The 17,412-nt window shown below is 37.1% G+C and overlaps 1 protein-coding gene across 1 annotated transcript in view; it reads right to left on the minus strand.

The window, feature by feature from the left end:
- Hhip (hedgehog interacting protein) overlaps positions 1-17,412 on the minus strand; it is a 100,864-nt gene that overhangs the window by 21,662 nt on the left and 61,790 nt on the right. Inside the window, exons 8-11 of the mRNA XM_046459522.2 lie at positions 15,906-16,027; positions 13,622-13,745; positions 12,498-12,628; positions 9,677-9,758 (exon numbers count right to left, since the gene is read on the minus strand). Of these exons, the coding sequence (XP_046315478.1) occupies positions 9,677-9,758; positions 12,498-12,628; positions 13,622-13,745; positions 15,906-16,027 (459 nt within the window). The remainder of the gene's footprint in view (positions 1-9,676; positions 9,759-12,497; positions 12,629-13,621; positions 13,746-15,905; positions 16,028-17,412) is intronic.

Below are 17,412 nucleotides of genomic sequence, written 5' to 3' on the forward strand. Positions count from 1 at the left end.
AAATAAGGATATGAAATGTTAATAAGATTTCTTAAAGGAAAAACCTGGGAGAAATGATAAACAAAATAATATTATCTACTGCTAGATAAAAAGACAAGGTCTAGTTTTTCAACTTTCCTTAGCTATTTGTTACATTATGTTTGCATAATGATATCCGAACTTCCGAGATTGGTCGACTACAATTATTAGTGGTAAATGTAAAATAATAGATGCTTCTACTTTAATTCAAAGCACATGTTCCTGAAAAATCTTTCACATAATAAGGTCTCATAGATTTCCTGATATATTTCCTGTTCTGGATAGGATTTGTGTCTTCCTAAATTCATGTCAAGGACTTAATTCCCAATGTGGTAGCAGGTGGGCCTTTGGGAGGTAATGAGGTTTAGGTGACTTCCTGAGGTTGGAGTCTCCCAAATGGGATTAGTGTCTCTGTCTAAAAAAGAGAACTTCCCACTCACTCTCCATGGTGTGATTCAGTGAGAAGGCTGCTGCCTACAAGCCAGGACGAGAACCTTCCCAGAAATCTGACCAAGCTGGCACCTGATGAGAAATCAATGTCTGTCATTCAAGCCAGACAGGTATTTAGTTATAGCAGCCTAAGCTGGCTGTAAGACAAGGGTTTATGGGAAAATCCAGATCTGTGCGATGCTGTAAGTAAAGCATTAACAAAAACAAAAGTTACTACCTTGGGAGATAATTTGGGCAACTCAGCAGCTCAGCAGTAGGTGGAGGCTGCCTGGGGAGATTGAAAACAAAGCCCAGCATGGTGGCACAAGCCTGCAGTCTCAGCCACTCAGCAGGCTAAGGCAGGAGGATCACAAATTTGAGGCCAGCCTCAACAACTTGGTAAGATCCTGCCTCAGAATTTAAAAAATTTTATAAAGAGGCTGGGGATATAGCTCAGGAGTAGAGTGCTTACTTAGCATACCTGAGGCCCTGGGTCCAGTACTCACGGAAGGAAGGAAGGAAGGAAGGAAGGAAGGAAGGGAGGGAGGGAGGAAGGAGGAAGGGAGGGGGAGGGAAAAAGAAAGGAAGGAAGAAAGAAGAAAAAAAATTAGGCAAAACCAAGATGGCGATGGAAGAGGAGCTTCGAACTCAGCAAGAAGTACAACCCACAGAGAGCCATGTCGGGCTGGGGATGCCTCTTTGGGGTGCAAAGACCAATAGACCACTTTTTTAAAAAAGATTATTTTTAGTTATAGTTGGACACAATATCTTTATTTTATTTATTTATTTTTATTTGGTGCTGAGGATCGAACCCAGGGCCTCGCCCATGCTACATGAGCGCTCTACCACTGAGCCACCACCTCAGCCCAATATATAGCACTTTTTATATGAACACCGGCTATGAAGGTTATGCCTGGGCAACAGCTGGGCTCAGGATGTTCTCTTTTCCTTAACATTCTGGCTACACTTCCCTGTAAGTTACAGAGTTTTCATGTTGTGCAGAGACATGAAAAGCTACATGTGATTCATATATATATATATTTATTTTCATACCGGACAGACATCACTTTCTTTCATATATGAGATTAACAGTGTTAAAGAAAATATCACTGTAGTAGAACAGCGTGGGGCTTAGAGGCCAAATCATAGTGAGTTTCACCTACCTCAGTACCTTCTACCTCAGGCCATTCATTCGGCAATATATAATGTGTAAAGTTCTGGCGTGGATTTTTGTTTTTTGTTCTAAAGTGTTATTATCTCAAAAAATATTTTTTATGTTTTTGATAATAAGTGCAATCTCCCAGCAGTAAAATGAGCTCCTGGGGGGATGGACCACGTTCTCATTTATGTTCTCCCTCCATAGCACATAACACTATCTTGAACACAGGAAGTACATAAAAAAATAAATGCGGACTCATTAAATCAGAAACCTTGCATTATATTTGTATTTGCTTTTATATGAGGAAAAAAACCTGAAAAATTAGGGTATAATCAAAAAGTCAATGCCATCGCTTCCTAATTATCCTTTTAACTTAAATGTTTAATTCATAAAACATGATTTATAAAAATGTTATAGTTCTAAATTAAAAAAAAAACATCTGTAATTGGAAAAATAGGCATTTTTAATGTGCATGAAACATAATACCAGTGGGTTTTGTTCTAAATTTATCCATTTTTTTGAGACAAAATTAATTCAGGATAGTGACACTAATATTAGTAAGTAGAATAAATAGCACTTTGATTACAACGTAATTAAAAAACTTAAAGAATGCCGTATTTTTCTTTTAGAAATCCCCTGAAAAATAAAGTCTTATGTCTTTTCCTCCACCCAAGAGCAACAGATCTACCAGTGTTTATTTATTTATTATATGAAGGTACAAATTTAAAATATCATTAAATGCTTTAAAGGAAAATTAAAATTTGAAACAAGATTTTGTCCTACAAAAGAGCCCCCAAATGTCAGTTTACATTTTCTCTCAAGACAATTTCAGTGGCAAATTAAAAAAATATATATATATATATATTTTTTTTTTGGTACCAAGGATTGAACTCAGGGGCACTTGACCACTGAGCCACAACCCCAGCCCTATTTTGTGTTTTATTTAGAGACAGGTCTCACTGAGTTGCTTAGTGCCTCACCATTGCTGAGGCTGGCTTTGAACTTGCGGATCCTCCTGTTCTCAGCCTCCTGAGCAGCTGCGCTTACGGTGTGTGCCACCAAGCCCAGCAAATTCCAAAATTTTGATGTTATACTTATTGATTCATTTACCAATGTTTAGAAAAAGAAGTAATTTAAGCAAGAAATGTTTTAACTCAACCCAAATGAATTAGTAACAAAATGACGCTAAGATGCAGGTATTTTCTTTGTACGTTATGCCTTCCTATAGAAAATGTCTTTTTACAAAATCTGCCTGCCTTTCCCTCAGGTACTGCAATATGATGTGTCAAGGCCTTTCAGTACAGGTCTTTCAGAAGGACTAATGACATCAGACTTGCAGCATTGTCCCCAAAGGAAGAATGGTGGGGGAGGGAATGGGAATTAAAACAAATGCTTGTGGGCATTTGACAATAAATGAGTCTCATTTTAAAGAAGGTATTCTTCCTTATTCACATTCTCTGCTTTATACACATTTCAAAAAATTCGATTTCTAAGTACCTATCAATTGTTTTCATAGCAATTTTTAGTTACTAAAAGTGCTAATATCCCAATATTTCAGAACTGATAAGAAAGAATATAATTAGTATAAAGCAAAATTCCTTTGAATGCTGGGATCATGTCACATCTCCAAGAAACAGGGAAATATGTATCAGAAGACATATATAGTCTCACCATTAAAAAAGCGATAAGTATGTGAGATGTAGATATGTTAATTAGCTTCATGTAATCATGTAATCATTTCACATTTATCAAAACATTGTGCAGTATAGTTGTTTACCCCTCTAGCTTTTTGAGGTTTCAGTTACTTGCGATCAATCATGATCCAAAATATTAACTGGAAAATTGCAGAAATAGACAATTAATACATTTTAAATAGATTTTTATTACAGCATATTGTTATAATTGTTTCACTTTGTTATTGTTGCTGTTAATCTGTCACTGTACCTGATTTATAAAATAGGCTATCATAGGTATGTATGTATTGGGGAAAAAGAAAGCATACATATAGAGTTTGGTACTATCTATAGTTTAAGACATCCACTAGAGGTCTTAGAACATATTCTCCAAGAATAAGAGGAGACACTGTACACTAGATCATATACTGTTTTTATAAGTCATTATACTGCAACAAATCTGGGGAAAAATAAAGTTTAGATTCATCTTAATGGCTGTGGGAAATCAACAGGGAAGAAACAGAATTAGTTGTGCAATTTATAAATATAAATCTATTAGCATTTTGAGAATAGGCATATGACTATTTTTTAAAAAAAGACATATGAAGTGTTTAAAAGTAACATGGGGGCTGGGGCTGTAGGTCAGTGGCAGAGCACTTGCCTAGCTTGCGTGAGGCACTGGGTTCGATCTTCAGCACCACATAAAAATAAATAAAATAAAGGCATCCTGTCCGTCTACAACTACAAAAAAAAAAAAAGTAACATGGATGGTAGCCAGGTACAGTGGCACAAACCTGTAATCCCAGCTACTTGGGAGGCTAAGGCAGAGAGATCACAAGTTCCAGGCCAGCCTTGGTAACTTAGTGAGACCCTCGGCAACTTAGCAAGACACTGTCGCAAAATTAAAATTAAAAAGGCCGAGGGCGGGGGTAGAGAGCCCCTGGGTTCAATCCCCAGCAAAGCAGGATGGTTATGGTTTTTTTTCACAAGTTATTTTATAATATCTTCTATTTATTAAAGAAGACTAAAACAATACAGAAGGTGGTTCAGTGGAAGACAGAAGGGGAGGGAAAAAGAAAGTTCTGGGGATTGAAATGAAGAAAATTATATTCTATGCACTTATGAGTATGTTAAAATGAATCCCACTATTAAGTATAACTATAATATGCTAATAAATAACAAGAATAAAAATATTTTTCTATTCATTTTAAAATAGGAAATGTCCCTATGTAACATTGCAGGTATTGCCTGAGTATATTTAAGTGATCCCTGTAAGTACACACACACACACACACACACAGATAGACACATACATAAACATACATATGCAAATCTTGCTACAGTATGAATAAAATTTTAGTTACACTAAGTCCATTACCATATATTATATATGTACGTTATCCATTCATTGGAAGTTCTGACTTTGATCTTTCCCAATTCTTTGATAAAATATCTTTGAAATTTCAGATGCTATGTGGCAGCTTAGGAAAGATTTGTCAGAAAGGTATTTTACCACACATGAAATATAGTATATAAGGAATGAAATACAAGCAGGCAGATAACTGTGCATCCATTTTTGGTTACTGGAGATGCAGAATTAACAATAATAGCAAAAAATGTGGAAAATGCTTCCTTGTCTTTCAGACTCCAAATCCACCATGCTGAATGGATTTTTATAGGGCATGTACTTGTTCATGACCTCTAGTGTTAAGAAATTCGGTCATGTTTGAAAACTGGTCCCTGGTGGAGCCTGTATCCCTGTTAATAGCTGAAAGGTCAATGGAGCTGCTAAACAGTTTGTATTACTGCCAGGGTGGCCATGAAAACACCACCTGCTGCAAGAGGACTTGGCAGCTGGGTCAACAGGCACTGTGGGAATTTATCAACTTAGGGGGCCACTTGCATAAAACTTGGGCTGATGAATTGGGACTAGACTGGCTTATTGGGCTAAAGCTGCTCTATTATGTATGACTTTCTTTACGATGAGAGAGCTGCCTGCCAGCTCCCTGAGACACATGCAAAGGATAAACAGAACCCATTTCCCCTTATGAAGTGATTGTTTTGGAGGAAAAAAAAATCAGTCCTGCAGCATCCAACGTCAGAAGGAATAGGATGACGATATTAAGAAAGAATAAATAAAGGGTGTAAGTGGCACCTCGGAGGGGGAGGGCAGGCGTGGGGAAGGAGACGTGAGGGGCAGTTTTGATATTAGTCATGGAGGAGTTTGGAAATACCACATTTCTATAAAATGACCTCTCAAGCCTGGAATTTGCATTGTTAGTTTATTGACTCTTAAGGAAATGGTCTGCGGGACGTGATTGGGCAACAGATAAGCAACATGCTGAAATATAATAACAGTGGGTACAAAGTAAGTGAATCAGCATGGTTCAGAATCACTTTGCCTTACAGATTCCTGGAGAAATAAACCCTAGAAACATTTCAAAAGTAAAAGAAAGAAAGAAAGAAAGGAAGGAAGGAAGAAAGAAAGAAAGAGAAAGAAAGAAAGAGAGAGAAAGCAAGCAAACGTCATTTGGTTTAGGTTCATCTGAAAAAAAATGTTGAAGGACCATCTGTTCATAATTGACAGAAAAAAAAATGTGTTCAGTAGAAATAAAGCTTGGAAGTTACATAACTCTGTCAGAGTTCTTTAATTCCATCCTCCAGGACCATTTGATTAATTCTGAAAAGATTTAGTAAAGACCAAGAATCAATGATGAGACTTGGACATTTGAAAATTAGATATTAAATCCTCATTAAACCTCCATGGACCTCTGGATCCCAATTTTGGAACTAAGAGAACCTCAAATGTTGAGAAATTACCTGAAAATAATTATAAAAATGAATGGAAAAAGCACCATTAATACTAAAGATTTATTTAATAGGCTTTAAATACATTATTCATCTCTTTGGGGCCTTCTGTGGAAATGTGGCAGGGAAAGAATGATCATCTGTACTTTTTTGATGTCAACAGGGCACAGTAAGTGAAATGACATGGGCAGATCCCATCTGAGGAAGATTCAGAGAGTAGACAATTGACTCTGTCCTACTAGGACAGCCTTGCTCCTGACCAGTCCAGCAGGGCACTACTAAGTGGAACTGGAAGTAGTGCCCAGATTCTGTGCTCGGTATATGGAAACCTATTTGTCTATCAGGTCAGGGCATGCTGAACTCAGTACTACAGACATTTTGGAACCCTGGGAGCTGGGTGAGCCAGCCAGGTGACTGGAATTGACTTGATGATCCTACCTCCATTCTGTCATGAGATGTGACTGCTCCATCCCCAAGGATATCTCATAAGTGTGTTCAAAGTTCTGACATGAAGGCAAATTCATTCCTGTGCTGTTTTCTTACAGATATTTTTTTTTTCCTTACGTTCTTTCTGAAGGCTAGGTAAGCCTGAGGGAAATATGGTTGTATTCTTTTATTTTTGAATTTTCTTTTTTGTTTCATAGTAAGTAATGACATTTGATGTTCACTGCAGGTTATCTCACCTTCCTTTTCTGGGAAGGCGGACCTACTGTAAATGACCTGAAGCTTATGTAAATGGTTAGGTAATTCACAGCCTTGGACCAAATTGTCCTTAACTGGTTGAAGTGGTAATTTTGGAATCTCCTCTGCTTTTGCCTCAATGACTCAAGAGATATTGCATATGATTATGTATGACTTTATCTCATTGTGTGTGTCTAGAAAAAACCATTAAAAAAGCATAAATCCTACAGTAAAAATGTAACTTCTTGAAATAAAAAAAAATATAATTTGGTATTTTTCTTTTCCAGGGCCACAAAAGCTATTGATGTTTGAAAGTTATTGTGAAAACATTATTCTTACAAGTTTGGGGGCTTCTCCACAAGAATACAATTAAGAGCTTAATTTGAGTTAGATTTTTACATAACAAGGAATGCCTTTATATTGTTCTCTTTTTAAAGTTGATGTTCTCTAAATTCTGCCTCAAAGGTTTTGAAAAAACAATTTTGCTGTGATGCCGACATCCTGAACACTACTATGCTAGTAATTAGCTCATATTTCCAAAATAATCCTGTTCACATACTTAAGTGTCTGCTTATAAAGAACTTCAACTCATCTAGGGAGAAATACTATAATAATAAACGTTGGCGTCCAAATCGAAACAGCATGAGGCTCCCAACAAATGTTTATGAAAACATTAGTTTTCTTATAGTCGGTTGGATTTTAAAGTGTTTGCCTATGCCTGTGTCCAAGGACGGTGTCTTAGGGACTCTGTCACTTCCCCCACCTCCTGAAAAGCAAACACAGATCCTAACCCTGGCCCCACACATGACATGACTCACCAGAAACAGGCACCATAATGAGAAGTCAGGCTTTCAGGATGTCACTCTGAGACCACCCTACTAGAGGGGGCCCTAAGATCACAAGCCAAGGTCCCTTATGGCAACCCTGGTAATTAGACACTAATAATAGACTGAAGGTGTAAAATCCACCTCCACTCACCAACAGACTAAACAAACCAGATGAAGACAGATTTTTTTTTTTTTTTCTGTGAGAAGGGAGACTTCATTACAATACGACCAGGAAGCTTGCAAAAAGCACATCGACTTTGACAACATAATGGAGCAACAATGAGTATTTTGGAACTAACTGCATTAGATCTGAGTGAAATCCCTACACCTCATTAAAAATCATTAGAAAGCTGCTATTTCATGAATTAACATTAGTTTAAATTTTATTCTTAATGTTGCCAATTTCAACAAGTACCTGGTCTGATAGTTTTTTCATTCATTTATTTGCTTTTCTTAAAGAGGACACTGGTTTCACACTCAAAAAGAAAAAAAATAAAATCCCTACCATGTATGGATGGATAATTTTCCCATTGTGAAAGATAACGTGTACTTTCAAATAGGGAAAGCAATGCTATCAGCATGTGACATGTGATACTGGCCAGAGACCATTCAAAACGGGGCTTATTCTTTTTCTTTCTTTTTTTTCATTTTCTTCTTCTTTTTTTGGTACTGGAGATTTAACCCAGGGGCACTATACCCTCAGCCCTTTTTTTTTTTTTTTTTTTTATTTTGAGTTAGGGTCTTACTAGGTTCCTGAAGCTGTCCTTGAACTTGTGATCCTCCTGTCTCAGCCTCTAGAACTGCTGGGATTACAGGCATGCACCACTGTACCTAGCTAAAATGGGTTATTCTTCTTTTTGTTCTGCAGTAGACAATGTCAACCTATATTTCCCCCCCGGGAAAGAAAGGGCTTTATTGTATAAAAAGGAGAAGAGGACATGCGTTTTGTTAGTCAGTGGCTCTTTCAGGAAAACACACACAACTGACAATTTACAGATAGTAATTTAAAAACGGAACTACGTCAATGCCTTTGGTCAACTTTTCAAGGAATGCCTTTATATTGTTCTCTTTTTAAAGTTGATGTTCTCTAAATTCTGCCTCAAAGGTTTTGAAAAAACATTTTTGCTGTGATGCTGACATCCTGAACACTACTATGCTAGTAATTAGCTCATATTTCCAAAATAATCCTGTTCACATACTTAAATCCTGTTCACAAACTTTTCAGATTATTAGAATTTATTCTCTTGAAAGAGACTTAAAATTCTACAAAATTCATGCAGGAGCAATCTGGTATTTGCAGCATCATTTTGTTAAAGAGTAAGAACTCTTAGGTCTTGCAATATAGTGAGTTTTTTCTAAACTTCTAACTAATGTCTATTTAACATAATTTTAGCAACTTCTGGTACTTTGGGTCTCATGCATGAAATTAACAACTGATTAATGATAATTTAAGCTGATGGGCAAGTTGTATGTTGAGATGGGAGAATGGGAAGGAGCAGGAGCAGGGTGAACATATTCTTTAAAGGCTTAAAACAGTCAACTCTACCCTTGGCTGAGGCCAATAACAAAGTGCTTCTTTGGTTTTCATTTGTTTGGTCACAGTCGTCTTCATGAGAGCCTTGAGCTCTCAGATAGTTTCGAAATGAGGCTCAGATGTGGAACTGCCAAAACAACTCATCCTGATGACCTAAGAAAAATCATACTAGCAGCTGCAACGTCTGCCAGCATGTTTCTCGTTTTCTCAAAAATAAGGGGTTTATTCCTTCCAACACCAGAGCCGAAGCCACTGCCTCACACGTCGAGTTCCTCCCCTGGCTTTTAACCGAGAACTCAGATTTCACAAATACAATGCTGGAGTGACAGGAGCATGAATGAGCCCTTAGAGTTCCGAGAGGTTAAGTGCTGCCCTGGAAGATGGGGTAGAGGGTCCTCTCAGGATGCCCTCAGCACATGGAATGGGTGAAGTGTTCATCCCAGCTGACTGCTTAAATACGACTCTTCCGCGCCTCATTTGAATGAAGTCAAATAACTGGAGGAAGACTCTTACCTGATTGATTGCAAAGAATAAAAAGAAACCTCACCTTTTTGGATCTACAATCTTGTAGAGTTTCCCGTTGTGAGTCTGGGTCATACTTTTACTGCTTGATAAAATGTAAACTTCACCTGTTGAGGAAAGAAATAACAGGAAGTTAATTCATAGCACTGCATGCATTTGTCTCTGTCTCTATCTGCATTCCTCTTCAGGAAGCTCCTTGGCCTAAAGTTGACGACCGTGCGCCATCAGTCTAACTTCAGCGCGCGTGCAGAGCACTCTGGACTCCGGTCACCTCTTTCCATATCCCATTAAGGCTCCAGGGCAAGCCCTTGCTCATCCCTCTCAGAGCAAAAGTGAGTCCTGACAGTGGCCTGTTTAGAGCCCCCCGTTGCTGCCCCTGGCCCATCCTTCTCTAGCCTCTCTGGCCTCTTGGCTTTGAACATGTGAGGCAGGTTTGTCCCAAGCCTCCACTAGGGTCACCATCTCCCTTCCTTTGATTCGTGCTTAAGTATCACCATTTCTGACTGCGGTACTGAAAACTGTACTTCTTCAACTCCCAAGTACCCCTCTTTGCGCCTAGACCTACAGTATATTTTAAAAGATTGTAATTGTCCTCCTCATTTACAAGTTTTATGTTAGCAGAATTTTTTTGTCTTTTATTTATTACTGTATCCCTTTAGAACAGAGTAGGTGCTCAATAAATATTTATGGAATGAGTGTCGAATGGATACGTTTTACTTAAACTTATCTTTTGCCCAAGATTGAAAGGTTTTGATTACCAGGTTGTTACTGTTAATTTGAGCCAGATGCAATGGAGGTGCTCATTTTTAATCTTTAGCTTTTAAAAAGATATTAAACATTGAGGAGAGAGAGGGAGAGGAAGGGAGAAGGAGTGAGGGGGATATTGATATCATATGTCAATGTATAGAATGAGTCACATGAATAGAAATTAGAAACTGTATTTGTGATTATATGTCTATCAGGTTTTAAAATTTTCATTCTGTCCACACTATGAAATAGTGTTTGATGTATTCTGGAAGAAGATTCCATGTTTTTACTGGGCATATAACTACTTTTCTGTTTCTGAAAAGATGTCACAAGGTTTACGATAAAAATATAGACTCTTCAGAGAAAATAAACATGAAATGGAAAAAGGACATAAGCAAAAGTCAAATACTTTATAAGTTTACCTCATTTAATCCTTACAACAAAGCCATCCTGACTTTATAGTTGAAGAAAGTAACACACCCCAAACACCAGACTCTCAAAACTTTTTGCTTCAAAAGGTGCAAAACCTTGCTCATTTTCTTGCATGGATCTTGAATTAAAGCTAGAGAGTTCCAGCTAAGATGTATTTCATCAAAAGTATATTTGTTTATTTATTGCGGATTGTACCCAAGAACTCTTTACCACTGAGCCAGTCCTTTTTATTTTTGGGACAGGGTCTCACTAAACTGCTGAGGCTATCCTTGGACTTGCAATCCTCCTGCCTCAGCCTCCAGAGTCATTGGGATTTCAGGTGTGCACCACACTTGGCTTATTTATCTTAATTATGAAGTATATACAGGGTAGTAGAGTTAGGAGTGCATTCGCTTTATTTTTTTAGTTTTGCTTCCAATGCAACATACTCTTAAGTGTTCACAGATATTTGGGATATCTGAGCCAATAGCAATGATGCTAACGTGACTGATGTTGAGTACTTGTCCATGAAAATCAAAATGACTCAATCACAACATCTACACATTAATTTCTAACTCGGCCACAATTTAATTATTCTTAAAATCAAAGTTTGCCCATAAAATTTAAATTACATTACAGAAGATGTAAGCAAGAAAAAGTATCTGTGGGGTTTCTTTGAGTGGGGTAGGAAGATGTCAGGGAAAAATTGGTTGTAAAATGCTTTCACTTCTGGGACAAGAACAGATGGACTTCTTCCCTTTGAATCATTAGGTTCCCATGACTCTGAAATACTTTATGTGTTGCAGGAGTCTTGTCTGAGTTCCTTATTAATCTAAGTGAGTGGCATGGAACTATTTCTGATGAATCTTTTCACCTAATGTAAAAAGAAAATCAATCTGGACTTTTAGAGAAAGTGTTCTGATTGAAATAGGAAACAGGTACTCTTTCAGTGACTAGAAATTCATTTCTGAGGCTGATGAAACATAAGAGCCATGGTTTATTTGGATATTGTTCTTTAAAGGAAATAATAAAAGCTACCTTTATCCCTGTAATTTAAAATAGAAAGAGAGTAAAATTTTCACTGTCTGTTTGATCACATTCCAATTTCAACTTCTTTTTGCTTCCTGGGTACAGTCTGCTAAGCTTGCCAAAAAAAAAAAAAAGTCATTCTATGGATCATCAATAGGTAGTTTCTATTCTGTTGGAAAGAAAATGTACAAATCAAATACCATGCCCAAGTGGGGAAAAAATTTTTTTAAGTTAAAATTAAAAAATAAAGGGTGTAGGGAATTTCAGATTCCAACAAGTATTTATTTATATATTTATTTATTCCAAGTCACACAAGTAGATGGAAGGTTTTCAGATAGAGAATATAAACAGAGAAAATATCAGAAGACATTTAAAAATTCTTGCTTTGGACCTCAAAAGCCTTTCTTGTCATGCCTCCTCTTTTCCTGTTTTATTAGTTTTATATTTTGAGAATGAAGATAAGGTATTTTTCCTCAGGGAAAAGTTACTAGAAAAGAAGACATAGTGGGCCCATCTTTCATCTCCCCAGTGGATTTCATCCTCTGCTGTGGATGACATGTCCAGCACTGCAGGACAAGTCTGTTATTCTTTAGGACAGAACAAAGTATCTTGAGCAAGGAAGCGAGAATGGAACTTATTTGAAGTAATTCATACAGTACCTAATTCATCTTCTCCAAATCCCAAGATGTGACCGGAAAAGTAGCCTCGACAGGAGCCACTGGTGCCAAGACAGAGTGGTTTCTCTTGCCATTGCTTGGTCACTGGACTTTGCTGGAGAGTTAAGAAATTTCTAAAGCAAAAACATACCAGAAACCTACCATGAAAACATGCTTTTGATTAAAGATGACAATAAAATGTTTCAATTAAAATTTGCAGTGAAGTGATTGTTGTGTCATGGACCTGGCTTCTCAAGGGAAGAATATATAGCCCCTTATCTGTGTGAGTACTGTGAAATTCCCATCCTCTGAGACAGTGCTTAAAGATGATACTTTGGAGGGGACACTAAAAGTACCTAAGTATGAGAAAAAGCCCTCCCCTTCATCCAGAGAATGATGCTTCCTCTCCAGGACTAGACTCCATGTTGTGCTATTGATCAGAGAGAGGGACAGGAGGAAGAGTGCGGGGTCAGTGTACTTTTCGGGTTCCTTAAAGCACCCAAGCATTTCAGCTCTGCCATGTGCCGGCATGTTAGAGACTTGGGGAACAAGATTCTTCAGGTGGATTTCATCAGTTTCTTAGAATTATCCACAATATGACTTCAAAAAATTCATGCTAAAATCTGATTTTATAATATTCCTACCCACAGAGACGAATCATGTTCTATTGCTCAAAGTCTTAAAAATTTAGAAAGAAAAATTTAGCCTTTTAAGATAGTTTAAAAAGTATTTTCAGGCTGGGGATATAGCTCAGTTGGTAGAGTGCTTGCCTTGCATGCACAAGGCCCTGGGTTCTAATTCCCAGCATCACACACACACACACACACACAAATTTCACAACTCATGCAAAACAACAGTTTTCAAATTATATACTTGGTAAATTTATGTTGAGGATGAAGGGAAAAGCCTAAATAATATGAAAAGTCCATCTGAAGACTTCACGGGCCCTTCAACATTTTATGAACTTAATCAAGGCTGTTGAAAAGCATCTCTGTAATATTCATGTGTGTCCCAGGTCTGACTCCCTAAGGCAGACAATCATTTGAATACTTTGTGGTGGTTTGACCAATTGACTGAAAGATGAATATGTCATTTGGTATATCAAATTGTGGTACCAGGAAACATACCCATTACGATCTCCAAAAACATAGCTTCCATACAGTCTTTCAGACTGGCAGCCTCGGTAAACGAATCCACCAACCAAAGGACCATTACTGAACGGCTTGAATTCTAAAAGCGATGGTTCACTTTCTGGAAAGAAATACAGCATTAGATCAAAAGAAACATATTTCCATCAAGAAAAAGGAAATATGCAGGCCAAGCAATAATTATTTCAGGAAATTGACTGAAATAGGTTACATGCTGCAAGAGATGAATCCTTGCTTTAGATATTTAGTGAAAATAATTAGTCTTATTTTAAATAACATCAAGATTTAAAAGATCTCTGTAAATTTTAATGAAATAAGAATACAGATTCTGGTTATTGTCATGAACACCAGGATATATCAAGTTTTCAATACAATTAGAATTTGGGTATTTTGGAAATTGTGGTTATTACTTTAAAATCAACGTACTTTAAAAAAAAAACAACTTAATTTTTAAGATAGTCAATGTTTTGGAAGAATACTTCCACTTATATTTAATAAATCAAACCAGACCTCTGTCAAATTATATAAAATCTTTAAAAGTTCACACTTAACTGAAAATAAAAGCATAGTACATAAAAGATATTTAAAACCACATTTATTGTATATTTAAAAGCACTGTCACTTAGTCAACATCTTCACTTAAAATATTTTAAGAATTTCGTTTATAGAGTCGTGTGGTTAACAAAATTCACTCCAATAATTTCTTTGGAATTACGTGTGTATAGTCATGCATCTCAGTTTTGCCGTGCTTGCTATTACTTACTTAAAATATATGTCTGGTAATTGCAATAGAAAAGTTCCAAAGCCAGTTGCAAATTAACCTGAAAATTGCTTTTTACGTCTTTAATATCAAATAAGTCACCATGAACAGGCAGTCTGTTATGCCAAAGCTTTTGTGGAATGTAATTTCAAAGCCCTCTGCTTGACTCATACCATTATAATGAATATGATGTTATGACAATTAGAAAAGGCTAGTTTTATATACTTAGCATCCTGAGATGCAGTGTAATTGACTGTGAATTCTACAGTCAGATTGCTTGGGTTCAAACCCACCCTTTCCCATTCTGGGTGGCAGGATAATTAACCTGTGCCTCAGTTTACTCATCCAAGAGAGATGTGGCCAATGACCGTGCGGGTCACACAGAATTGTTCTACCGATAAGATGAATAAGGTTTATAAAGTGCTGACTACAGATCTGGCATGCAGTCAGCCCTGTGGACATGTTTTAAAATACAAAAATGTAGAGCTGTTGATACTGTAATTAGTTTTAGCTCAACCTCAATTAATGTAATTGTAGAATTTAATCTATGATATAGGCCAAATTCCACTGAGCAAGTGCTCACTAGATTTTTTTCCCCTAAGCCACATTATTCTTTGGTTTGGCTTTTATAAGATGCTCACATATACACAAACGCCCCGACCCCCCCAAAAAAAAAAAAATAAAGTACAAGAACTGAGTACCATATGGACTAACACAGGTGTTTCATTCCAGGTGCTAAATAAATATCAGTATTGAATGAGTAAATAGAAGAAGAAATCATTTTAATAATCTTAATCTACTATGTTTTCTGAACCATACTGATATCTAATATACAGCCACCTTCAAAAGGAATCTATACTAAAATATTGAAAAATACTAAGTATTTTGGACTTCACAATTACCCAATTTTTTATTTTTATATGTTCTCTCTAAATATCCCAGTAATCATGTTATTAAAAATAATGTTTAAACACCCCATTCCCATGACTTGTTTTTACAAGTTGATTACTTTGTTTTCTCTAAAATAAACACCTTTTAAAAAATTACATTCTTATTTGAAGCACTTATAATTTTCCTAATTGCTGAAACTAGCACGTTGAGTATTGAGAAATTTCTTACCTTTAAGACTTTTTTTCCCTTGTGTATAAGATGTTAGGACAAGTTCTCCCTTATTATATTAAATAAGTTGAAGTTATTCATGTTGATTTGCAGATGAGCAAAGTAGAAGCCACTAAGTTTTGAAACCATTACATTATTTGGACCTACAGGGGAACTATTCAATCTATGGGAATGGAATGGCAATCAGCTAAATAGAACCCTTAGGACTTGTGAGAGTCCCCAGATCTTTAAAACATGAGTGATTGACCTCCTCACCACTGTTTAGATCAGTGTTTTCAGGCCTGCTCAAAATCTCATTTTGCAGAAATCCTTTTCTCTTCAATTAATATACTAAAACCAAACTGGAAGGAAGACAAAAATCAACAAATATTATGTTCAACTTACCATAATCTTTCCCCTTTATTATCTGTAGGATTCTGGCTGACGATCTGTTTTTTCCATTGGAGTCTGAACAAAGTATTGTTAAATTGATGTTTATATCCATGGGATGTCGATCCACAGCGCATCTGCATAACGGAAGAGGTGGATACCCATTAATTCCTACCAAGGCATCTTCCAAGCTCAGACTGGAGACTCCCGACCTAGGAAGGAACCCTTTGTGGGCTGGACAGGATCCTATGAGCAATTTAGTTTGGATTTTCTAGAAACCAAAACGGAAACATCCTGGTGTGTTTTGTTTACTCTGCTGAAGCTTAATTACCTCTGGAGTCTATTTCTTAATTTCTCTCGGTATCTCCCTTCTTTAGGATTGTGTCCCCTGTCTTCAAACACTTGTTGGTCTGTTCTTACGGGCCATCTTATGTACAATACATTGGCAAAGAACTATGAATAAAAGTCAGTGCTATCAACCACATCTGCACCACGCGATATCATCTTCATTAGAGGGTTAGTTTTGGGTAGTATTAGTTCTGATGCTACATTCTAAAGCTCAGCATGGCTCTGCTCCAACAGAGGAAAACATGGATTCCAATGCCAGAGTGAAATAAAGTTGGTCCCCACAAGCACAAAGGACTTTTATGTCTGCCCTGTCTTCATGGTCTCGGCACCTCATCCGGGGTCCAGAAACCTCTGAGACTCCAGCCACGGACTTCAGCTCTAGGAGGGGCAGACATCACTTGCAGCTTCCTTATCACTAGATTCCTGTGACCTAGTTCAAAGCTGAGGATGGAAGAGGGGCTCAGTATTTGTTGAATGTTTAAGTCAGTGAAGGAGTAAGCATAAAGAGTCTGGAGGAAGAATGAAGTTTAAATAATCAGTTCTCCAAAATGTGAAAAACAGGCTTGTATTGCTATTTAGGTTGCTCAAAAATTTGGGCCAGGTAATCTTTATTTTGGAGGGGGCGGGCTGTCCTGCCAGTCAGAAATTGTTTGGCAGGATCCCTGGCCTCGACCCACTAAATGCCAGTAATGTCAGTTTACCCCCATCCCTATCCTACCCAGTTGTTAAAACCAAAAAAAAAAAAAAAATGTTTCCAGGCATTGCCAAGGTCCCCTGGAGGCAAAATCATTCCATTGAGAATCACTGTGTTGGGCCAACAAAATACATTAATTACTTACAGACAAAACCAAACCACTGGGGCTATTAAATGAATTTTAAGAATTAAAAAAAAATGAGCGTAGAGTCTGGGCCTTAAAGACATGAGAGTTATGTAGCAATTATTTTTAAACAAAATAAAACAACAACTTTTTTGGCTCCAAATGATCCCATTCATGATAAGGAAACTGTTCGCCTGACCTGCCAAAGATGGGCTGGTTATTCTGAGGCAACAGTCCTTTTATTGTCCCCTTTTAATTCAGTGATTCACCGAAGACAATGCCTGGCAGGGATCATCGCACAGACATGCTGTGACTTAAGGTGGAACTAAACCCACATGGCATGAGAAAATTTTCCT

Source organism: Marmota monax, unplaced genomic scaffold, assembly GCF_021218885.2.
Source record: "Marmota monax isolate L192 unplaced genomic scaffold, Marmota_monax_Labrador192_F-V1.1 WCK01_AAM20220418_F8-fsc00039, whole genome shotgun sequence".
NCBI classification, from domain to species: domain Eukaryota; kingdom Metazoa; phylum Chordata; class Mammalia; order Rodentia; family Sciuridae; genus Marmota; species Marmota monax.